General features: G+C 31.8%; 1 protein-coding gene across 2 annotated transcripts in view; it reads left to right on the top strand.

The window, feature by feature from the left end:
- The window catches only part of zgc:153039 (uncharacterized protein LOC767698 homolog), a 48819-nt gene extending 37484 nt beyond the window's left edge, over positions 1-11335 (top strand). For both annotated transcript variants that reach the window (XM_051129368.1, XM_051129369.1), the window contains exons 10-13: positions 4937-5129; positions 5367-5541; positions 8001-8147; positions 9667-11335. In XM_051129368.1, the coding sequence (XP_050985325.1) occupies positions 4937-5129; positions 5367-5541; positions 8001-8147; positions 9667-10562 (1411 nt within the window). In that variant the 3' untranslated portion in view covers positions 10563-11335. The remainder of the gene's footprint in view (positions 1-4936; positions 5130-5366; positions 5542-8000; positions 8148-9666) is intronic.
- The last annotated feature ends 14770 nt before the right edge of the window (positions 11336-26105 follow it).

Raw genomic sequence — 26105 nt, forward strand, 5'->3', positions numbered from 1 at the left:
AAAATGTATTTTAACACTTAAGTACTTAAGTAACATTTAAGCGATTTAAGTCTTAATTTCAGCACTGAATTTCAAATGTAATACTTAATATACTTAAAATTAATTCTAAAAATGAAGTGGCAAAAAAATACTTAATACTTCAGCTGTGATTTTAACATGTAATTTCGACACTTAATTTTTAACATACTTGAATTTACATTAAATGTAAAAATTATGTGATAAAATGAATACTTAAGTGTTGAAAATAATGCTTAAATGGTAAATGTTAAAATTGAATACTTAACACTTAAGTATTGATTTTTAAAATTTAATTTTAATACCTAATAGACTTACAATTAAATGAAAAAATTAAGTATTAAATGAATACTTAATACTTAAGCATTCATTTTAACACGTAAGTTTTAACACTTAAGTACCATTTAAGTAAGTACACTTAAATAAAATTTAACACTTAATTTCACCACTTAATTTCAGATGTAATACTTAATATACTTAAAATTAAATCTAAACATTTAATGGTAAAATTAATACTTAATTGCCCGGGTTTCACAGACAGTGCTTAGACTAAGCTAGGATTAGGTCATAGTTCAACTAAAACATGTAAGTAATTTTTATAAACGTGCTTAGAAAAAAACATTACTGGTGTGCATCTTGAGACAACATCAGTCAGTACAAGTTTCTTTTAGTTGAAACAGCTCAGACTTACATTTTAGTCTAGGACTAGACTTAAGCCTTGTTTGTGAAACCAGGTAAGGTGTAATTTTAAAATTTAATTATAACACTTAATTTTAATTTAATTTTTAAATGCTGAAGTATTTATTTTAACACTTAAGTTATTCTAAAGTTATTTAACACTTATTATTCTTAATGTGCTTGGGATTAAGTACTAAAATAAAATCTCAATACTTAAGTATTGATTTTTTTAAAATTTGTTTTATATTTTAACACTTTATTTTAATACTTTATACATAAAATTAGGGGTTAGTAATGAATAATAAGTTCTTATGAATACTTAAGTATTTATTTTAACACTTAAGTAATTAATTTCACTACTTAAGTATTACCTTTCACCTTTAATATACTTAGTTATTATATAGTGGGCTTTTTTCAATACATACAATATATTTGCATTACAATTTGAGAGATTTTGAGAAAATGTTTTTCAAAATATTTTAAATAATAGCAAAATGCAAGAAAATCATAAAATAGTCTTCATTTGATTTATATCGTTATTGATTTCTTGTGGTTTAGCGGTGAAATGTGAGCAGGACGTGTTTTGCTAAGAATCTCTCATCTGTGTACTATTGTTTGGATGCACAGCTTCATTTAGTGCTGACCTCCATAAGAGCCATTAAACACACACACACATTGACCTCCAGAAGAGAAAAATCCATTAAAGACAAAGTCGTAATTGCCGTTATAATGACTCTCACAAACACACTCAAACACACACACAAATGCGCTCATTGTTATTTACACACACAAACGCACGGCTGAACCTTGACCCGTTTCCTCCTCGAGCGACATCTCTAAACGACTCGAGCTGCTAATGAAGCTGAAACGTGACAGACAGAGGCACAAGATGCTTTTAGAGACGCCGAGAGTCTCTGCTGTCTGTGTGTTTGACGCTGATGTAATTACACATCAAACACACACACATTACTTCACATTACAGACTATCTTTGTTTGGTGTGTGTGTGTGTGTAAGTACTAGAAGCAGCTCTTTAATATTGTAACTACATAATGACGAGCAACTGTTATAAATAATGGATTTTATAAATGTAAAATATAAAAAAATAATAAAAGTAACAATATTCATATTATATTCATATTTTCTATCTGTAATTTTTTTAATAACAAAAAGAATGAAATAATAATAATATCACTGTAAATAGTTTCAATGAAATAATAAATGTAATATTTTTTTATTTATATTTTTCAATAGTAAATTCAAAATTAAAAAGAGAAATGAATGCTTAATACTTAATGTGTGCTTTTAAAAATGTAATTTTAACACTTAATTGTAGTCCTTCGTTGCTAAAAATTAAATGTAAAAAGTTAACTGTCAAAGTTAATACTTGAGTATTTATTTTAACACTTAAGTATTAATTTTCATCTTAAGTATTAATCTTAATATACTTAAAATGAAATGTAAAATTAAAATTAAGTGGTGAAATGAATGCTTTGTACTTAATGTGTGCTTTTTAAAATGTAAATGTAAATAAAAAATTAACTGTTAAAATAAATACTTGAGTATTTATTTTAACACTTAAGTATTTTTTCCATCTTAAGCATTCATCTTAATATACTTAAAATTAAATGTTAAAATCAAGTGTTAAAATGAATCCTGAATACTTAACCATTAATTTGAACATTTAAGTTTGTAACATTTGACAGTTAAGTAATTTCACCACTGGATTTCACCACTTAAGTTTAAATGTAATACTTAATATACTTAAAATTAAATCTAAAATTAAAATTAAGTGGTAAAATGAATGCTTAATACTTAATGTGTGCTTTAAAAATATAATTTTAACACTTAATTTTAATCTTTAGTTACTTGAAGTTAAATGTAAAAAGTTAACTGTTAAAATGAATACTTGAGTATTCATTTTAACACTTAAGTAATAATTTTAATCTTAAGCTTTAATGTTAATATACTTCAAATTAAATGTAAAAATCAGGTATTAAAATGAATGCTGAATACTTAAACAAGAATTTGAACACTTAAGTATGTAACATTTAACAGTAAGTAATTTCACAACTTAATTTTAAATGTAATACTTAATATACTTAAAATTAAGTGGTAAAATGAATTTTTAATACTTAATGTGTGCTTTTAAAAATGCATTTTAACAATTAATTTTAATCCTTAGTTTCTTAAAATTAAATGTAAAAAATGAACTGTTAAAATGACTACCCAAGTATTTTTTAACACTTAAGTATTAATTTTCATCTTGGGTGTTAATCTTAATATACCTGAAGTTAAATGTAAAAAGTAAGGATTAGTAAAGAATAATGAATACTTATGAATACTTGCGTATTTATTTTAACACTTAAGTAATTAATTTACCAAATTGAGTGTTTTTTTTTTTTTTTCATTTTAAATACTTTCTCCTGTCCCATTTATTTTTTTCCCCATTCATTGGTTGATAATAATGTAATTGTAATAATAGTTTCAATGAAATAATAAAAGTAATATTTTTATTTATATTTTTGAATAATAAATAAAGTAAATAAAAAATAATATACAATACATAATGTGTAATATTCCTTTGGTGTTTGTGTATTTATTGATGTAAGGTGTGAATATTTACTACTGTAACTAGATAATGACTCGAGGAGCTTGTAAAAGTAGAAAGTGTTGTTTACATCACTTTTTCTACTTGTTTTTCCTCTTTTCGTCCTTTTGTTTGCTTGAATTTCACTCCATTTGTGCGACGCATCATGAGAGATGTGAAGAGCTGCTCACCAGAAGCCGTTTTTACATGCATTCATTGAGTAATTTCAGCTGCGTTGGACTATAATGGGCAAATTATACATCAATAATGGTTCAGTTCCGCTAATTAGTGCATTTCCCACATCTGTGATGCTCAGGCAGTGATTTTCAGTGTTGTACAGCAGTCACACAGCAAAATGCTCTCATGTCTCTGTCTGATCATTTGAGCGATGTCAGTATCAGCAAAACCTTAGAATGTACTATGAGTCATTTTATTTCACTGTATATCATTAGTTTGTTTGTTTTTGATGATTTATATTTTAATAACCATGTACTAATGGCTGTTTTTTTGGTAATGCAGTGAATTAATCACAATGTTTTTATTTATTTAAAAAAAAAAAAAAAGAAGAAGAATATGATTTTTTATAAGAATTAAATATATATTTTATTATTTACGTAAAATTGAAAAATAAAAAAATATAACATTATACCTATTTATACTTAAATATTTTAATATTTATACATTTAAATAAATAAATGTAAGTATTTATATAATAAATATTTATAAATGTAATTACAAGTATATAAAAGATTATACTTATTTATACTTAAATATTTAATTATTAATAAATTAAATATAAAAATATAAAAAATTATACCTATACTTATATATTTCATATTTAGAAATTTAATTATTAAAATATAAAAAATGATCATTATTTATAAATTTTTTTTATATTTACAAATTTAATCATAAAAATATAGAAAAGTATACTTATTTATACTTAAATATTTAATTTTTATAAACGTAATTATTAAAATATAAAAATATACTTATTTATACTTAAATATTTCATATTTATACATTGAAATATTTATATAATAAAATTATAAAAGATTATAATTATTTATACTTAAATATTTTTAGATTTATAAATTTAATTATAAAAATATATTAAAAATTATAATTTATATTTACATTTTTTAATATTTATATATTTAATCATAAAATTATAGACAACTATACTTATTTATACTTAAATATTTAATAATTAATAAATAATTAAAATATAAAAAATATACTTATACTTATTTATGCTTAAATATTGTAAGATTTATACATTTCATTAAAAATATGCTTATTTATACTTAAATATTTATTATTTATAAATGTAAATATTTATATAATAAACATTTATAAATTTAATTATAAAGATATAAAAGATTAAACTTATTTATACTTAAATATTTATATTTAATAATATAATTATAATAATAATATAATAATTTAATTATAAAAATATAACAAATATACTTATAGATTTAATATTTATAAACGTAATTATGAAAATATAAAAGATTATACTTATTTATACTTAGATATTTAAGATTTATAAATGTAATTATAAAAATATAAAAAAAATGATTGAATGATTGAATATTTTCATTTAAAATGTACGTAAAATAACAATAAACCCGGTCTCTGTCTGTCCTCAGGCCGACGTTCAGGTATTTCACGTGGCACACGTGTGTTCTGGGAATCATCGGCTGTGCCATCATGATGTTCCTGATCAACGCCATCTACGCGTCGGCCAGCATCGCCTTCATGCTGCTGCTGCTGCTGCTCATCCATTACCTGAGTCCCGTCAGCAGCTGGGGCTGCATCAGCCAGGCGCTCATCTTCCACCAGGTACGTGCAGAGAGCAGAGGGAGCGCTGACAAACAACACGAGCTCTCACAAGACACTTACAGCCTCTTCACTCTTCACTGACACAAACACTCAAAGAGTCACTGAAGTTCCTCCACTATCAGTGCATCAGTATTTTTGGGTCATGAACAGCAATCTGTGGCTCTGAGAATGAGTCATTTTAGTCATTTTACCATGTGCTTTTATCCTTTTTAATTCTGTAACCGTCGTGTGTTTCAGGTGCGTAAATACCTGCTGATGCTGGACGTCCGTAAGGATCACGTCAAGTTCTGGAGGCCTCAGGTGCTGCTGATGGTGTCCAACCCCAGGTGCAGCGTGGGATTGATCACGTTCGTCAACGACATCAAGAAGAGCGGCCTCTACGTGCTGGGACACGTGCAGCTCGGAGACCTGGGTAAAACTTACCGTTTATTTTATTTTTAATTATTTGTTTATTTTTAAATATGTTGTACTCATATTTTGTTCCTTTATTTTTATGGATTTTATTTTTTATTTATTTTATGCATTTTAGTCATTTATTTTTATGTTTTTTTTTGTATGTATTTGTTATCATTTATTTGTGTTTACTTTTATGTATTATTATTATTACTATTATTACTATTATTACTATTAATTTTAAGTATTTCACATATTTATTTCTTTGTATTTTTATTTATTTTAATGCTTTTTGTATTTATTATTATTTATTCTTGTTTACTTTTATGTATTATTATTAAGTTGGCTTATGAAAGACAACTTACTGAAATGCTATTTAAACATATTATTATTATTAACAAACTCCAAACTCAGCCCAGATCTTCACACTGATCTGACTCGAGTGTGCTGTATCTTTTCTAACTGATCCGACTTATGGTTTTCCTAAAAATGACGATTAAATTTGGGAAAAATCCCATAGACTTACATTGACGGAATGTTCAAATGAGCAACACTATTCAAACTCCCAGAATCCCTTGAGACTCAATCAAACTTCCCTTCTATGTGCTGTATTTCTAATCTGTTTAAACTCATTCAAACTCAATTCTCAGTTCAAAACTCATTCAAAATCTATCTATGCTTAACAACCAGAATCATGCTAATAACATGCTAACAGCATGCTAATCATATTAGAAACAAACTAACAACATGCTAGTAACTTGCTAGTCATGTTAACAACATGCTATTAACTTGCTAATCATGCTAACGACATGCTAATCATGTTACAATCATGCTAGTAACTTGCTAAATATGCTAGTAACATGCTAGAAAATTGCTAATCATGCTAGTAACTTGCTAATCATGCTAATAACATGCTAACAGCATGCTAATCATATTAGAAACAAACTAGCAAAATGTTAGTAACTTGCTAGTCATGTTAACAACATGCTATTAACTTGCTAATCATGCTAACGACATGCTAATCATGTTACAATCATGCTAGTAACTTGCTAAATATGCTAGTAACATGCTAGAAAATTGCTAATCATGCTAGTAACTTGCTAATCATGCTAATAACATGCTAACAGCATGCTAATCATAGTAGAAACAAACTAGCAACATGCTAGTAACTTGCTAATCATGCAAGTAACTCACTAATGGCATGCTAATCATGCTAGAATCATGCTAGCAACATGCTAGTAACATGCTAATCATGCTAGTAAGATGCTAGTAGCTTTCTAGTCGTGCTAATAACATGCTAATGACATGCTAATTAGGCTACAATCATGCTAGTAACTTGCTAATCATGCTGTAACTTGCTAATCATGTTAGCAACATGCTATCAACATGTTAGTAACTTGCTAATCATGTTAATAAAGTGGTAAACATGCTAGCAACATGTTAGTAACTTGCTAATCATGCTGTAACATGCTAATCATGCTAGCAACATGCTAGCAACTTGTTAATCATGCTAGAAACATGCTATCAACATGCTAGTAACTTGCTAATCATGTTAATAAAGTGGTAAACATGCTAGCAACATGTTAGTAAACTTGCTAATCATGCTGTAACATGCTAATCATTCTAACAACTTGTTAATCATGCTAGAAACATGTTATCAACATGCTAGTAACTTGCTAATCTTGCTGTAACATGCTAATCATGCTAGCAACTTGTTAATCATGCTAGAAACATGTTATCAACATGCTAGTAACTTGCTAATCATGCTATAATCATGCTAGTAACTTGCTAATGTTAGCAACATACTAGTAAAATCTCTCTCTCTCTTTCTCTCTCTATCTCTGACAGACTGTATTGCCTTCAAAACATTCAAACTTTAACTTTTTAAAACTGTTAGACTTTTTAAACTTTTCAAACGTTTTAAAACTTATTGTTCCAGCCTTCTCAAGCAAACTTAAAGTTTGTGTCGACAAACTTTTTTTAATCTAGTTATTAGTAGTAGTAGTAGTAGTAGTAGTAGTAGTGTATTTATATGTATGTATTTCACATATTTATTTATTTGTATTTTGTATTTATTTATCATAATTTATTTTTGTTTACTTTCATGTATTATTATTTTATGTATTTCACATATTTATTTATTTGTATTTTTTATTTATTTTTATGTTTTTTTTGTATTTATTTATTATAATTTATTTTTGTTTACTTTTATGTATTATTATTAGTATATTTATGCATTTCACACATTTATTTATTAATTTTAGTGAGGAAGTTGAAAGAATATTCTGGTTTATTTTCAGTCTGAATCCTGTTAATTACCACAGTGAAATGTTGAGTAAATGTGTGTGTTATGTGAGCGTTCCGCCGGCCGAATGATGATCTGTGGTAATTGACAGCAGGCGTTGCGTGTGGTACGTGAATATATTGCGCTGTATGAATCTGTATGGAGGCTCTGACTCCGTCTGTGTTTGTGTTCAGACGTTCTCCCGTCGGATCCGCTGCAGTCTCAGTATGACTCCTGGTTGTCTCTGGTGGATCATTTGAATATTAAAGCGTTTGTTAATCTCACGCTGGCCGACTCTATCAGACATGGAGTTCAACACCTGCTGTTCATATCGGGACTCGGTGAGCGACAGACGCCCGTCACACACACACACCTCACTACACGAGTCATTTCATATCATTTTATACTGTGGTTATTTAAATGGTTTGTACTTTAATAACCATCTGATAATGCCTATTTTAAAGTGAATTTAGTGAATCAATCTTTTTTTTTTTAATTTAAAATAAAAAACATAATGCAAAATATGATTCTTTTATTTAGTGAATTAGTCGTAAGTAATATTTTACTTAAAAAATAAGAAATATAATTCAAACTGTTTTTTATATTTTTGTTTAATTTAGCGAATTAATAACAGTATTTTTTATTTAAAAATATGATGCAAAATAATTTTAATTACATATTCTGTTGTTAATTTGTTTTTGGTTTCAAGTACAAGAAAATATATAAATAAATATAAAATTGTGTAGCATAATCAGACTTGTTTTCAGAGAATACATGTTTTTAATTCCATTGTTGCATTTTTTAAAAATTGAAATAATAATTGTCACTAAATATTGTAAAATTTATGACTAATTCAAGAAAGGAAAAAGGTAAAAATATAAGCAAAATAAATGGTTTATTATATTTGGTCATTCTATATTACACACACAGACAGTGCTATGTATTTATGATGTATTTATTTATTTTTATGTATTTTGTTTATTCTTATTTGTTTATTTATTGTTTTTATTGTTATTTATATTTTAGCTATTATGTATTTATGTATATGTTTTTTATGATTTTTGTTTAATTGTTTGTTTACTTATTTATAAATATATGTTTATTTATTTTATATATTATGTTTATTTTTATTTGTGTTTTGGTTTATTCATTGTTTTTTATTGTTATTTATATTTCAGCAATTTGTATTTTTTATTTTACTATACTTTTATTGATATTTTTAATGGTTTTTGTTTATTTGTTTGTTTACCTTTATTATTTATAATTACACATTTTATTTGTTTTATAATTTATTTATTTTTATTTGTTTATTGGTTAAAAAATCATATATATGATGTTTATTTGTTTGCCATTTATTTATAATTATTTTTTTATTTATTTTATATATTTGTTTGTTTATTGGTTTATTCATTGTTTTTATTATTTATATTTTAGCTGTTATATATTTTATTTATTTTCACCCTTTATTTATTTCTAATTATACATTTTGTTATACATTTTGGTTTGTTTGTTTTTGTTATTTATATTATATTATATTTATTTATTTTTAGGATTTATTTATTTAATTATTTATTTACCTTTTCAGTTGTTTTGTAGGATTTTATTATATTTGTTTGCCATTTATTTATAATTATACATTGGTTTATTTTATATATTTTATTTTGTATGTTTATTGTTATTTATATTTTATTATATATTTGTATTTATTTACTTGTTTATATTTATTTATTATATTTTTTTATTTAATTTGATTTATTTTCATATATTTATGTATTTTATTTATTTACATTTATTAATTTAATTTAGTTTATTGGTTTATGTTTTTTATTTGCTTACCCAGTTTTGTGTTGTCGTCCGCAGGTGGTATGAGACCCAATACTCTGGTTTTGGGTTTCTATGACGACATCCCGCCTCAAGACCAACTTCAGGACTCCACCCTGTCCATGTGCAAATTCTCCGACAACAACTCTCAAACCGACGACCCCGAAGACCAAAGTGACCCGCCCTTCCATTTCCCGCCAGTCCGAGAGGGCGTGTCCGTGGGCAGGGGCGGGAAATCTCTAGGCCCTCAGGAGTACGTGTGCATCATCGCAGACGCGGTAAAGATGCTGAAGAACGTAGCGTTGGCGCGATATTTCGGTCAGTTCGATCGTACGAACGCGCTCCAGGGGCCCGTATTCGTCGACGTGTGGCCGGTGAATCTCCTGCGTCCGGACAGCGCCGCGTATGTCGACACGTGCTCGCTCTTTTTGCTTCAACTCGCGTGTATTCTCAACATGACGAAGGCGTGGCAGAAAGCAAAGCTCCGCCTCTTTTTATGCGTGGAGGAGGGGCGAAGCCTTAAAGGTACGGAGCAGAAACTCAAACATCTTTTGAAAGATCTCCGAATGAAGGCGGAAATCTGCACGGTGCCCTGGGATGCGCAAGTCACGCTTCATTGGCAGCGCCAGGCACGATCGGAAAAAATCGAAGAGCTGGAAAGTGAAGAGGGCGAAGTCGAAGCCGATAAAGTGTTCGCGAACAGCTTCCCTAGCAACACCACGCGAGTGTCGGACGAGTATTTGCAAGCGGTTAACAAACTCATCCTAGACCAGGAGCTCCGCCCACCCGCCGTCCGCTTCCTGTATTTGCCCCGCCCCCCGGCCGACACCAGCCGTTACCACGACTACCTGCATCAGCTAGAGCTGCTCACGCGTAACCTGGGTCCGACGCTCCTGATTCACGGGGTCACGCCGGTCATCACCACTGACCTTTGACCTTTGACCTTTGGTCACCTCATATACGAGAAGCAGAATTTAAACAAAAGAGATACAAAACAGGTTTGGTTTATTGTTTTTCACCTTTTTGAGCACTTCAGATGTTTACTTTGGAAACGAGAGAACATTTACACAACGTTACGGATCACGAGAAAAGCCCATTCCACTCACTCCATTCCGGTTCTTCCGTCTCTCCTTGTTCTATTCTCTTCTCGGATTGTAACAATGTAACAAATGGAATTCTTAGAATTCTAGAATGTTGTGGTTTGACGTTCCGGTGCTGAACATTTTTCCTTACGACAAAGACTGGAATGTTTTACCATGTTTTTAGCCACTCCAGAAGTATTTTGCATTTCCACAACAAAGGAACAAAGATTTCTGAGTGTGTTTGTTTACGTAATGCAATAATGATAATAATAATGATGATTGTTTTTTGTTTTTTTTTATGGCCAAGATGGATCTCTTGCCTTTAGCGGTACCACTGAGTTTTACAGTTTTATTGACACCAAACCAAAGTGCTTTGTGTTTGCGTCGTGTGCGTGTGTGTTTGGGCTCCACATGTGCCTTGTGTTACAAAAATGAACAAAAAAACGCATACAAACACACGACTAACAAACAGTACGACAGTATACCTCCAAATGCGTGTACGAATCACACTCCATTCTGTGTTTGTATTGTTTTTAATATGCAATCATTTTAAGCACTGTAAACTTTAAGTATGTAAAAAAATGAAATTGTTTAATAATTGAATACAAATAAATAATATTTGCTTACTTGCTGTTGTTGATTTATTTGGATTGAAGGTAGTTTAATTTTGCAGTTATTTATTGCAATTATTTGCAATAATTTAACATTCGGTATTCTTCTTCAGTGTTTTTTGGATAAATCATTGTTTATTATTTATTTATTATATTTAAATTCTTACAAACAAATTTATATATATATATATATATATATATAATATTTTCTGTTTTCATTTTAATTTATTTATTTATTTTACTAAAATTTGTTTTTACAAATTAATTTGTTTTTATCATTATTTTGGCTTTATTTTAATGTCTATCTGGTTTTATTAGTTTTATTTCAGTTGTAGTTTTAGTTATTTTGGTGCAAAGTTAAACTAAATGAAAGTATAGAATATTTATAATAATTTAATAATATCTCTTTAAATAATTTAATAATATTTTTATGATTTTGTGTGTTTAACTTTTGTTTACTTATTTAAAATTATACGTTTAATTTATTTTATATTTATTTTTATTTGTTTGTTGTTTATTTATGGTTATTTATATTTTATTATATATACTTATATTAAATAATTATTTATTTAAATAACTTTTTTAGTTTTATGTACTTTTATTATATATTTATATTTATTTTAATTTATGTACTTGTTTTTATTTGTTTTGTTTTATGAATTTTGATTATATATTTATATTTATATTTATATTTATTTTAATTTATTTACATGTTTATATTTGTTTTGTTAATGTATTTTGTTTTTAATTAATTTAATTTTATTTGCATGTTTGAAGCAACTTTATTTGTTTACATTTCCTTAAATTTATTTATATTTATTAATTTAATTTTATTGTTATTTATAGTTTATTATATACATTTACATTTTTCTTTATATATTTAACTTTTCAGTTGTTTATGTATTTTTATTATTATATATTTATTTTAATTTATTTACTTGTTTATATATATTTTTGTTAGTTTATTTTTTTTTATTTTTTTTATTATATATTTAAATTTATTTTAATTTATATGCATAAAACTTTCATTAAGTTAAACTAAAAAATATAGAATGAAAATTTAGAAATGATTCCTTGGCAACTAGCTAAAATAAAATGTTAAGCTTTTTACATTTTAATTTATTTAACTGAATTCAAGTTTAATTCAGATCAAGTTTATTTTATTTCAAGTAGTTTATAGTTTTAGTTTTGGCTAACTTGATGTGAATGCATCTTGCTTGTAGTTTTTGCAGTCTTGTTTATTCGAGACATTTGAATGTAAGACATTTGACTGAAGTATAAAGCGGCACGTTGTTGACTGAACATCAGAGAACGAGCGCGAGAGTGGGGTGGCGGGGGGTGGAAGGAGATAAACCGGTTAGCTGAAGGACTCTTACCTGAGCTAAATGAGGTCGAGTGCTTATTTGGACGGCGTCCATGAACTAAAATGATCGAATGCGCTGACATCACATCATATCCACTCCTGCTGCAGCGGCCTGTCGGGTCAGGTCATCTTTATCGCCATGGCGATGGAAGCGGTTGTCATGGCGCTGCGGGTGCCGGGAGACCCGTCGTCGTAGTGCTGTGATGCCATTTGCTGTAAGCACAAACACACACACAGGTGTTGAGTTCCTCACAGGAGTTCATTCTGTCCAAACACACTCCACATGAGCTGCTGTTCAGTCACTTTCAGTGTTTGTGCCGCTCTTCTTCAAAGAAACCACAGTAGAGTTGATATCTTCAATTGAATGCAGTGACATTTGAGGAATTTCTAAGTGTCCAAATACTATTTGGTGCCCATTCTGTGCCCCCAAAAATAAGAAAATAAATAAATTAAAATAAATATAAATATATAATAAAAATATATAAAACAAAATAAATAAAACAAATACGTATAAACAAATATATACATAAAAATAAAATAAATATATAATAATAAAAATACATAAAACAACTGAAAAGTTAAATAAATGAATAAACAAAGGAAAAATCTATATAAATATTTAATAAAAATATAAATATATAAATGAATAAAATTAAATTAATAAATATAAATAAATGTAAGAAAATATAAACATATATATATATATATATATATATATATATATATATATATATATAAAGTGTAATATTAATGATAGTAATATTTATTTTAGGTTTTAGGTTACGTTTAACTCAAAAAAGAAAAAAAGTTTTGTAATGTATTTGAGGTTTTAATTTTGAGATTTTATTTTTCCTTTCCTTTTTATTTATTTATTTATTTATTTATTTTTGTTATTTATCATTATCCCACTTTTGATTCTGATTGCTGCAGACCTGTTATACTGTAAAATTATGCGAAATTAGTACTTTAATATTTAAAGAACATCTCACTATATATACACTGACCAAAATTATAAACGCAACACTTTTGTTTTTGCCCCCATTTTTCATGAGCTGAACTCAAAGATCTAAGACTTTTTCTATGTACACAAAAGACCTATTTCTCTCAAATATTATTCACAAATCTGTCTAAATCTGTGTTAGTGAGCACTTCTCCTTTGCCGAGACAATCTATCCACCTCACAGGTGTGGCATATCAAGATGCTGATTAGACAGCATGATTATTGCACAGGTGTGCCTTAGGCTGGACACAATAAAAGGCCACTCTAAAATGTGCAGTTTTATCCCACAGCACAATGCCACAGATGTCACAAGCTTTGAGGGAGCGTGCAATTGGCACCACTGTCCACCAGAGCTGTTGCCCGTGAATTGAATGTTCTTTTCTCTACCATAAGCCGTCTCCAAAGGCGTTTCAGAGAATTTGGCAGTACATCCAACTGGCCTCACAACCGCAGACCACGTGTAGCCACACCAGCCCACGACCTTCACATCCAGCATCTTCACCTCCAAGATCGTCTGAGACCAGCCACCCAGACAGCTGCTGCAACAATCGGTTTGCGCAACCAAAGAATTTCTGCACAAACTGTCAGAAACCATCTCAGGGAAGGTCATCTGCATGCTCGTCGTCCTCATCGGGGTCTCGACCTGACTGCAGTTCATCATCGTAACCAACTCGAGTGGGCAAATACTCACATTCGATTGCATCTGGCACTTTGGAGAGGTGTTCTCTTCACGGATGAATCACGGTTTTCACTGTACAGGGCAGATGGCAGACAGCGTGTATGGCGTCGTGTGGGTGAGCGGTTTGCTGATGTCAACATTGTGGATCGAGTGGCCCGTGGTGGCAGTGGGGTTATGGTATGAGCAGGCGTATGTTATGGACAACGAACACTGGTGCATTTTATTGATGGCATTTTGAATGCACAGCAATGCCGTGACAAGATCCTGGGGAGAAGGCGATGTGTTGCACTGCGTGATGATTGTGTATCTATATTTTTTTATTTCAAATGTATTGTTACTTATTTTAATACATTAGTAATAATATATTATAATAAATTATTTTTTTTCATTCAAAGTTTATATTTAAATTTAAATGTTATTGTAACTAATTTTCATTATTTCCTCTTCTGAGCTCATCATAGTGTGTGTCATTCTCTCTCTCCCACACACACACACACAGAGAGAGAGCTGTAAGAGTGTGTCAGTGGTCATAACATAATGAGCTACAGTAATCTTCTGCAATTACCTGAGAGGAAACAACAAAAGTTCAGTATTTTTTTCTCTCTCGACCCATTATCACAGTTTTCTCCTCCATCTGCTTGCACTCACCCTTGTTTCTCCTTTATTTCTCTCTCTTTTCTCTCTCTCTCTCTCTCTGCTAATGTTCTGGAAGAGATAAGTCGCTCTCTGCTCTTCCGTGTCTTTGGTCTGATAAGATTTCACACGCTGCTCTTAAAATGAAAGAGCTTCATCTTCAGATGCTTTCCTGGAGGTCAAACTCACATATTCAGGCATTAGTGCGACTTAAAGTTTAAAACCAAGTTAATATCAGTCTGTGTGTGTGTGTGTGTGCTGGTCTGATTTTGTTCTTTATTGTTTAGTTGTTTTTTTGCTTTTAGGATTGTGTTGTTTTGTAGACCTGAACCAAAACACGAATGAGTGTAAACACTAGTTGCACAAGATGATAACAGTTCTCATTCTGTCTTTCATTGTATCATTCTTTCATTGTTATTCTTGCTGTAGTTTTGTCTGTTGTTCTGTCTTACTGTCTGTGGTTGTATCTTTTTGTCTGTCATTCTGTCAGTCTATTGTTCTGTTCTGTTGTTTTTCTATATTTCTGTCATTTATTTCTGTCTGTCATTCTATCTATTATTCTGTCTGTCATTCTATCTGTCATTCTATCATTCTATCGTTCTGTCTGTCATTATATCTATTGTTCTGTCTGTCATTCTATCTACCATTCTGTCTGTCGTTCCATTTATCGCTCTGTCGTTCTATCGCTGTCTGTTGCTCTGTCATTCTATCTATCATTCTGTCTGTCATTCTGTCTACTGTTCTGTCTTTCCATTTATTGTTCTGTCTGTCGTTCTATTGTCGTCTGCTGCTCTGTTATTCTATCATTCTGTCTGTCGTTCTATCTACCGTTCTGTCGTTCCATGTATCGTTCTGTCTGTCGTTCTATCTACCATTCTGTCTGTCATTCCATTTATTGCTCTGTTGTTCTATCGCTGTCTGTCGCTCTGTCATTCTATCATTCTGTCTGTCATTCCATTTATTGTTCTGTCTGTCGTCGTTCTATCGTCGTCTGTCGCTCTGTTATTCTATCATTCTGTCTGTCGTTCTACCGTTCTGTCTGTCGTTCCATTTATTGTTCTTCTGTCTGTCGTTCCATTTATTGCTCTGTCGTTCCATTTATTGCTCTGTTGTTCTATCGCTGTCTGTCGCTCTGTTATTCTATCATTCTGTCTGTCATTCTATCTACCATTCTGTCTGTCGTTCCATTTATCGCTCTGTCGTTCTATCGCTGTCTGTTGCTCTGTCATTCTATCTATCATTCTGTCTGTCATTCTGTCTACTGTTCTGTCTTTCCATTTATTGTTCTGTCTGTCGTTCTATTGTCGTCTGCCGCTCTGTTATTCTATCATTCTGTCTGTCGTTCTATCTACCGTTCTGTCGTTCCATGTATCGTTCTGTCTGTCGTTCCATCTACCATTCTGTCTGTCATTTTATCATTCTGTCTGTCGTTCTATCTACCGTTCTATTGTTCTGTCTGTCATTCTGTCTACCGTTCCATCTGTCATTCTATTGTTGTCTGTTGTTCTATCATTCTGTCTCTTGTTCTGTCTATCTTTCTGTCTGTCGTTCTATCTGCTGTTCTGTCTGTCGTTCTATTGTTCGGTCTGTCATTGTATCCATAACTCTAATGTTCTATCATTCTGTTAGTCGTTCTATCGCCCAATCTATTTTTGTTTTCAATCTATTATTGTGTCGTTCTAACTACCTTCATGTCTGTTGTTCTACTATCTATATATATCATATCTACTGTTCTGTTGCTCAATCTGGCATTCTGTCTAATGTTCTCTATCATGCTATTGTTCTGTCTGTTGTTCTATCTATCTATCTATCTTGTTCTAAAAACACAATCAATTCTTCACCTATGCACAGACCAGAAATCCCCGCTTTCTCTGGCATTGGTTATGTTTTCTGTCTCTTGTTTGTGTGGTTTTTCTCTCTGTTCTCTCATTCTATTTTCTCTCTTTGTGACGGTAATGCACTGAAGTCTTTTTCAGCCCCCCTCATATTTCTGCCCCCTCTTTTCTTTCTTTCACTCTCTCTCTCCCCCGTCTTTCTGTCTGTCTCTCTCTCTCCGTAATTACTGTCGCTCTCTGATAGGATTGTTTTTCTCAGGTGAGCGCGCCCAGTTCTCATCGCCGTGGGAACAGCTCGACACTAAATTATAACTTCTGCTCCATAACAGAGCCGAGCAAAAGAACCGCTGCGTTAAAAACAGAAAGAGAAGCAAGGAGAGGCAGAGAAAATGCCAGAATGAACATCTTAATTGTTTCTGTTTGTTTGTTTGCTGGTGTTGTGGGTAATTAGCACATTGTGAGAGAGGCGTGAATAAGTGCGGAAAACTCGTCAGGCGGAGAGAAGTCGTGTTCATTTGTGGCGTTCAACTCCTGCTGCTGTAAACACACACACACACCTGAACACACACCTGCAGAAACACACACACATGCACTGCATGAGTCTTTCAATTCAAAGTTATTTTTTCACTTAAGATTATGATGCAAATTAGACTTTAAAGTCACATGAAATAAACATTGAGTCTATTTACTTAAATACACATTTCTGTTTGTTGCGTTTTATTGTGTAGAAGTTTTGGATCATAAAGTGGTTTGCTTCTGTGACTCTGGTTTGAGTCACAGAAGAAATGAGACGTCTGCATTTTATGTAAAAGCAAAAACTAAGCAGTTGCACTGTTGAATTGTCATTTGCATCTAAAGCTCAGATAAAAATGAGGTTTTAATATGTAGAATATGATTCTTTTGTGCTCTGAACGCATTTGTCTTGCGTTGGCGGCACTGGATGAGCTGTACCTGTAGGTGATCAGATCAGATACGGACAGAGGCTGCTGTATTGATCGATTCGGCCGTGTGTCATTGAGTTTGCTGTGAGATGGGAAACCCTGCAGTCAGAGAAATGAGTCTCTGAACACCCACCGCTGAGATGCTGCTTTCCATTCGCTGCTGTCGCTGTGAGCATATGCCAGTTTATTTTTCATACAGATGTTTCCTCGAATAAATGTTCTGGATTAAATACCGTTTCAGCTGTACGTTTAACATCTGCTGCATTCTGTTGATATACATAATGCTAGGGTTAAATAAAAAAAAAACAAACAACAACAACAAAAAAAACCTTTGCTTGAAATGAAATCAACATTAAATATATTTAAAAGCAACTTATTTTATTTCAGCTAGTCGCCAAAGAAACTTTTCTTGTTTTTGTTTAGTATAACTTGAAGCAGCATTTTTTTAGTTAACTGAAACCATTAAATTAATAAATAAATATTTTATACATTTTAAAATAAATAAATAAAATCAATTTTTTATTTCAGCTAAAGGCAAAATGTCTCATTTTCATTTAGGTAAATTAAAAACAAAAGGGACTAATAAAAATGGCAAAAACACAACAAAATAAAACTAAAATTTAAAATTAACATCAAAGCAGGAATATAAACTATAATATAAAAATTAAAACTATAAAAGTATTTCAATAATACTAAAATATAAAAAAATATATCAATACTTGAAGTATTTAAAACTAAATGAATACATAAAAACGATATAGACATAAAAACGAATTTAAAAAAAAGATCCGCGATCCGAAGTCTCGATTTGAAACAAATGATTCGCGAAACATCGTTTCATATCGGGACTTCGGAGCGCAGATCGCGAATCTTTCAAATTACGAAATGATTCGTGAACCTCTTCCGAAGTTCTGATGTAAATCAAAAGATTCACCAACCCGCTCCAAAGTCCCTATCTGAATCAAATGATTTGCAATCCGAACTCCCGATCTGAAACAAATGATTTGCGATTTGAACTCACGATCTGAAACAAATGATTCGGGAGCGATTCGAACTCCTGATCTGAAACAAATGATTCGCGATTCGGACTCCCGATCCGAAACAAAAGATTTGCGATTCGAACTCCCGATCTGAAACAAATGATTCGTGATTCGAACTCACGATCTGAAACAAATGATTCGCGATTCGAACTCACGATCGGAAAAAAAGATTCGCAATTCGAACTCCCGATCTGAAACAAATGATTCGCGATTCGAACTCACGATCTGAAACAAAAGATTCGCAATTCGAACTCCCGATCTGAAACAAATGATTCGCACTCACGATCTGAAACAAAAGTTTCACGATTCGAACTTCCGATCTGAAACAAATGATTCGCGATTCGAACTCACGATCTGAAACAAAAGTTTCGCGATTCGAACTTCTGATCTGAAACAAATGATTCGCGATTCAAATTCCTGATCTAAAACAAAAGATTTGTAATTCGAACTCCCTATCTGAAACAAATGATTCGCGATTCGAACTCACGATCTGAAACAAAAGATCTGCAAAACCACACCGAGTCATTCGCTGTCCGAACTCCCGATCTGAAACAAATGATTTGCGATTCAGTCTCCCGATCTCAAACAAATGGTTTGCGAAACTGCACCAATTGTTTCGCAATCAGTGCTCTGTAGTCCCGATCTAAATAATGATTTGCGAACCTGCTCTGAAGTTCCGATTTAAATCAAATGATTCACAAACACGCTTCGAAACAGTGAATCATTTTGCAATGCAATGGTTTTACTGATTCAGAATTTCGAAAATCTCAGTTTCACCCATTACTATACATGCTTTTTGTAAATCACTACAAGCGCCGCTGAAATTAATCTTTTGAATTAAATGACTGAGGTCATGAGTTTGAATCAATCGGAGCGGTTCCAACGAAAATGACTCACTCAATTGATTCGGTTCATCTACTCGCGTCTTCAGCCATATTTACGCAACACTGTTAGTACTACTACTATCTTAACTCGCTAGTTTTATGAGATTAACTGAAATAAGCAGAAAAAGTATGATGTTTACAAATAAAATATCCATATTTCCATTCCAAAGATTCCAACATCCAACTCAAATCTACAAAGATATTCAGTTGAGGTAACCGGTTTACTGCAAACTAGTGAAACACTCCATTAATATGACGAGCTGCAGCTCTGAATACATTTTAGATTGAAACATTGTGCATTATGATGTAATTTGTAGCTATATATTTAGCATATATTATTAGTTTGAGCACTGCAGTTTATATAGTAAGTGTTGTTGCTTGCCTTCAATACTTGATATAATATATTGTATTAATACTTGATATATAATATTTTGAAATTACATTTTAGATATTCAGTTGCATTTAAAGTTTTGCATTTAGCATTATTATTTCCTGGCTTTCTGTGGCATTTTTTCGGTTGTGTTGTTTGATGAAATTGTAGCAGACTGTGCTTTCTGAGGTGAATCTGACCTGAGACGCTGAGAAATTCAGATCTGCTGTTTACAAACGGCACTAAACGCACATACACGATGGACAGACGTGGTGAACATCATCTGACAGGAGGATCCAGCGTTTCTCTTTCTCAAACGCAGCATGTGTTTATTTCCTCCTTTGATCAGGAGAACGTATTCCAGGGCAATTTATGATTTCCCATACAAACATACTTTAGCATTCAGCGTGAATCACGATTCTAGACAAACGTACTTCATCTGACATGAATAAACATCTCAAGCTTACATCAGGCGCAATTATAAGCAGCGGGCTCTTCCTGTGCAGCTCGTGCCAGAAATCCATTAATCATGAGTAATATTTCAGGAATCTCACATCTCTCTGTACTGTTTGCCACTTCTGTCTTCAGTATATACACTAACATTTGAAAATGTGGGGTCATAACGAAGAAATTAATACTTTTATTCATCAAAGACGCTTAAAATTGATCAAAAGTGATCAAAATGTTACAAAAGTATTTTATTAAATGCTGCTCTTCTGAACTTTCTATTCATGTGAATCCTGAATAATAAAATATATTAGGTTTCCACAAAAATATTCAGTTTTTGACAATTAAAATAATCAGAACTATTTCTTGAACAGCAAGTAAGCCTATTAGAATGATTCTGAAGGATCACGTGACACTGAAGAGTAATGATGCTGAAAATTCAGCTGCGCATCACAGAAATAAATTACATTTTAACACATATTCACATAGAAAAGAGCTATTTTAAATTGAGTAATATGTCACAATTTTTACTGTATTTTTGATCAAATTAAAGCTGCCTTGGTGAACAAAAAAGACTTCTTTCAAAAACATTTAAAATACTAGTGTGTGTAGCTGAATCAAATGAGTTGCAATCTGAAGTACTGATCTAAATCAAAAGATTTGCGAACCCGATTTGAATTTCCGATCTGAATCAAATGAGCCTTCATCTGAAGTCCCGATCTAAATCAAAAGATTTGCAAACCCACTCCGAAGGTCCAGTCTGAATCAAATGAGTTGCAATCTGAAGTCTCGATCTGAAACAAATGATTCACGAACCCACTCCAAAGTCCCGATCTGAATCAATTGAGTTGCAATCTGAAGTACTGATCTAAATCAAAAGATTTGCGAGCCCGATTTGAATTTTCGATCTGAATCAAATGAGTCGTGATCCGAAGTTCCGATCTGAATCAAATGAGCCTTGATCTGAAGTCCCGAACTGAACCAAAAGGTTTGCGAACCCACTCCGAAGGTCCGATCTGAATCAAATGAGTTGCAATCTGAAGTCTCGATCTGAAACAAATGATTCACGAACCCACTCCAAAGTCCCGATCTGAATCAAATGAGTCATGATCTGAAGTCCCGATCTAAATCAAAAGATTCGTGAACCTGCTCCGAAGTCCCAATCCGAAACAAGATTTCAAACCCGCTCCGAAGTTCCGATCTGAATCAGACGAGTTGCAATCTGAAGTCCTGATCTGAAACAAATGAGTAGTGATCTGAAGTCCCAATCTGAAACAAAAGATTTGCGAACCTACAGAAGTTCCGATCTGAATCAAATGACTCGCGATCTGAAGTCCCGATCTGAAACAAAATTCACGGAGCACTCCAAGTTCTGATCTAAATCAAAAGATTCACAAACCTGCTCCGAAGTCCTAATCTGAAACAAATGATTCGCTAACCTGCTCCGAAGTCCCGATCTTAATAAAATGAGTTGCAATCTGAAGTCCTGATCTAAAACAAATGATTCACAAGCCTGCTCTGAAGTTCCGATCTGAATCAAAAGATTCACGAACCCGCTCCAAAGTCCTAATCTGAATCAAATGATTCATGATCTGAAGTCCCAGTCTAAAACAAATGAGTCATGAACCTGCTCTGAACTGATGATTTGCAAACCCACTCCAAATTTCTGATCTAAATAAAAAGGTTCACAAACCTGCTCTGATGTCCCGATCTGAATCAAATGATTTATGATCTGAGGTCCTGATCTGAAACAAAAGATTCACAAACCTGCTCCAAATTTCCTATCTAAATCAAATGATTCATGATACGCAATCCTATTGGAGCGCTTCAAAACAGTGAATCATTTTGCGACGCAATCGTTAAATGTAATACTTTAATTCATCAAGGATGCTTTAAATTGATCAGAAGTGATCAAAATGTTCAGCATATTAGAATGATTTCTGAAGAATCACGTGACACTGAAGACTGGAGTAATGATGCTGAAAATTCAGCTTTGATCACAGAAATAAATTACATTTTAACAGACATTCACATAGAAAACAGATATTTTAAATTACAATAATATTTCAGAATTTTTACTGTATTTTTGATCAAATAAAAAACATTTAAAATGCTGTGAGTGGCTATTGTTCTGTGCGTGAAGACAGGAAACTGGACAGGAAACATTAGAGTGAGATAGAGGAGAAGGTGTAGAGTTTAATAGAGTCGAATAGAGCGTGCGGTGTAGAGTTGAGCGCGGTGGATGTGGGCTGCGCCATCAGGACTGATGGATGACTGCTGACACTTTTATGACTTTCTGTTTGTTCTCCAGGCCGAGCAGAAAATGGCACTGTCATATAAAACTCAACAGAGCAGAGAGACGGGAGAGAGAGAGAGAGAAACACAGACGAACTGAGAGAGACTCATTCGCACTGTTTTAAATGAGAAATTAAAGCATGTGTGTCCAGTTTAATCTGAATCCAAAGACCAAAAACAAAGGCGTGCGTTACAGAATCCTTATTGCAATCACATGTGGACTAAACGAACCCAATCCAGTTAAATAAACCTGCCGCACAAGCTCACGTTTCCTCGTGATGGATTTATACGGCGGCTCCATATGCTGAAGACATTAAGACACCTCCTCCATCCTCCTGAAGTGAGTAACTGTCTGTCCGTCTCGCGGTCGGTCTGTCTCTCTCTCTCTCTCATTAACATTCTGTCTCTCTCTCAGGGTCGTAAACTCACTGCGGGAACATCTGCACAGAACGAGACGTGATGGGCTGATCTCAAACCGGACCAACACGGAAGTCTCAGGTGATTCTTAAAACAACATCTTGAGTGATTTCATCATGAAGGCTGTTTTTACACACGAGAACTAAATTCAGACCACCTTAAAACAACACCACAAAGTGACTGACCAATTAATTTAATGCTGCATTGGAAAGTTCTTTATTTGATGTCAGTGGTTCCTTGAGAGACTTTTAACATCTGTGAGTCGTTCCATTGCACAAAAGATTCTTTATAATGGAAAAGTTCAAGTTTTAACATTGATGTTTCTTTTATTTTTTAACATCAATGGAGTCTTTCAATTCCACAACAGGTTTTTTTTTTTTTTTTTTTTTTTTTTTTTTTTTTTGGAAATGGAAAAGGTTCTGAAATGTTCTTCACACTAAGGAAAAACAGTAAAATTTTGAAATATTTTTATTATTTAAAATAACTGTTTTCTGTTTCGAAAATATTTTAAAATGTAATTTATTCCTGTGATTTCAAAGCTGAATTTGAGCATCATTACTCCAGAAAATCATTCTAATATTAATCATTCAGAAATTGTTCTAATAGATTTGCTGCTCAGAAACATTTATTATTTTTATTGTTGAAAACAACTGAGTAGAATTTTTTTTTCAGGTTTCTTTGATGAATAAAAAAAAAAACGAACAGAGTTTATCTGAAATAGAAATCTTTTGTAACATTATTAATTTCTTAATCATCACTCTTGTCCAATTTAAAGCATCCTTGCTAAATAAAAGTATTAATTTCTATAATTAAAAAAATATTATACTAATTCCAAGCTCAGATAAATACTGATCTTTGGAGCTTTCTGTTAATCAAAGAATCCTGAAAAAATGTACTCAACTGTCTTTCGTTAGTTATACAAACTGAATTAAATGATTCGCAAACCCACTCCAGTGTTCCGATTTGAATCAAAAGATTTGTGGACCCGCTCCGAAGCTCTGAACTGAATCAAATGATTTGCAAACCCATGCAAAGTTATGATTTGAACCCGCACTGAAGTTCCGAATTAAATCAAAAGATTTGCAAACCTGCACCAAAGTTCCTAACTGAATTAAAAGATTTGTGAACCTGCACCAAAGCTCCAAACTGAATCAAATGATTTCCAAGCCTGCACCAAAGTTCTGAACTGAATCAAATGATTCACGAACCCGCACCGAAGCTCCAAACTGAATTAAATGATTTGCAAGCCCGTCCAAAGTTTTGATTTGAATCAAAAGATTTGTGAACCCGCACCGAAGTTCCGAACTAAATCAAAAGATTTGCGAACCTGCATCGAAGTTCAGAACTGAATCAAATGGTTTGCGAACCCGCACCGAAGCTCCAAACTGAATCAAAAGATTTGTGAACCCTCACTGAAGTCCCAGTCTGAACTATGATTTGCAAACCTGCACCGAAGCCCCAACTAAATCAAAAGATTCATGAACCCGCACTGAAGTCCCAGTCTGAATCAAATGATTCGCGAACCCGCACCAAAGTCCTGATCTGAATCAAATGATGAATACTGTTAAAAATTGATAACGATAATAATAATCAGAAATGTTTGTTGAACAGCAAATCAGCATATTAAAATGATTTCTGAAGGATCATGTGACACTGAAGACTGGAGTAATGATGCTGAAAATTCAGTTTTGATCACAGGAGTAAATTACTGTAAATTATTACATTTAAAATTATTCAAATTATTACATTACTAAATTTTAAATTATTAATTTTAAAGTAAATTATTTTAAAATATATTCAGATAGAAAGCAGCTAAAGTTAAAAAAGTAAAAAATATTTCACAATTTTACTGCTTTTGTTGTATTTTGGATCAAATAAATGCAGGATTGGTGAGCAGAAGAGATTTCTTTAAAGACTTTAAAAATGTTACTGTTTAAATACTTTCGACTGGTAGTGTTTTTTCATGCAGATTTTGGGATATCACATAAAAATCTAAAGCGTAAGTCGTTTTTATGAATGAAAGACTTTCCAGCTTGCAGCAAATTCCATTTTTATTATTCATACACTTTGTGCAAGTTTTCCAGGAAGTGACAAATTTGTGCTCTTGCAATGGAAATGGTGATTTATTCAAACTTGCTTTATGTGATGTTCTAATTTTAGAGTTTTAATTATATGAATTAAATTTAAATTTGCAATAATGGAGCTAATGAATCATGTTAAGTGTATTGAACATGAATTATACATTTTGTTTTCTTTACAAAATGTGCATTCTGAATAATAACTAAATTGACTAACTTGTGGCAGACTAGTGTTATTTCTCATTGACAGTGTTTTTCATTAACAGTGATTATATTTCCTGTTGAGAAAAAAAAAAAAATAAAATTGACTGATAAACAGGATTGGTTTGCGTGTGTTGCTTATCTCTTATTCAGGCTTTTTAAAAATAGTTTGAAATGTAACAATGTTAAACACATTTGAGTAATTTTAAACAGTAATGCATTGAGAGCACTACTAAAATTTTACTACAAAAAATAAAGATTTGTTCTAATATTAATCGTCAGAATATCTCTTGTCCCTTTCTTGCAAACACCTAATTTTACAGGACATTAAAAAATGCATAACTTGGAAGTAGCGAGCTATGTTATTTGTAAACACAAACGTGTCATAAAATTCAGTGCAAGTCCATTAAAGGTTCTTTGGGGAGCCAAAACTAATTCTTCTATGGCATTCAAACCTGTAGTTTTAAAAGTGTTGTTAACCCCCCAAGCTTTTATTTTCATAGTACACTGCAGGATGTGCTTTAAGAGTCTCTAGTAAAATAAACAAACCTGAAGCATTTAGCATTCACTTTCGAGTTCATCGGGAGGGTTCACGTGGAACC

This window comes from Labeo rohita, chromosome 15, assembly GCF_022985175.1.
Source record: "Labeo rohita strain BAU-BD-2019 chromosome 15, IGBB_LRoh.1.0, whole genome shotgun sequence".
Lineage (NCBI taxonomy): Eukaryota > Metazoa > Chordata > Actinopteri > Cypriniformes > Cyprinidae > Labeo > Labeo rohita.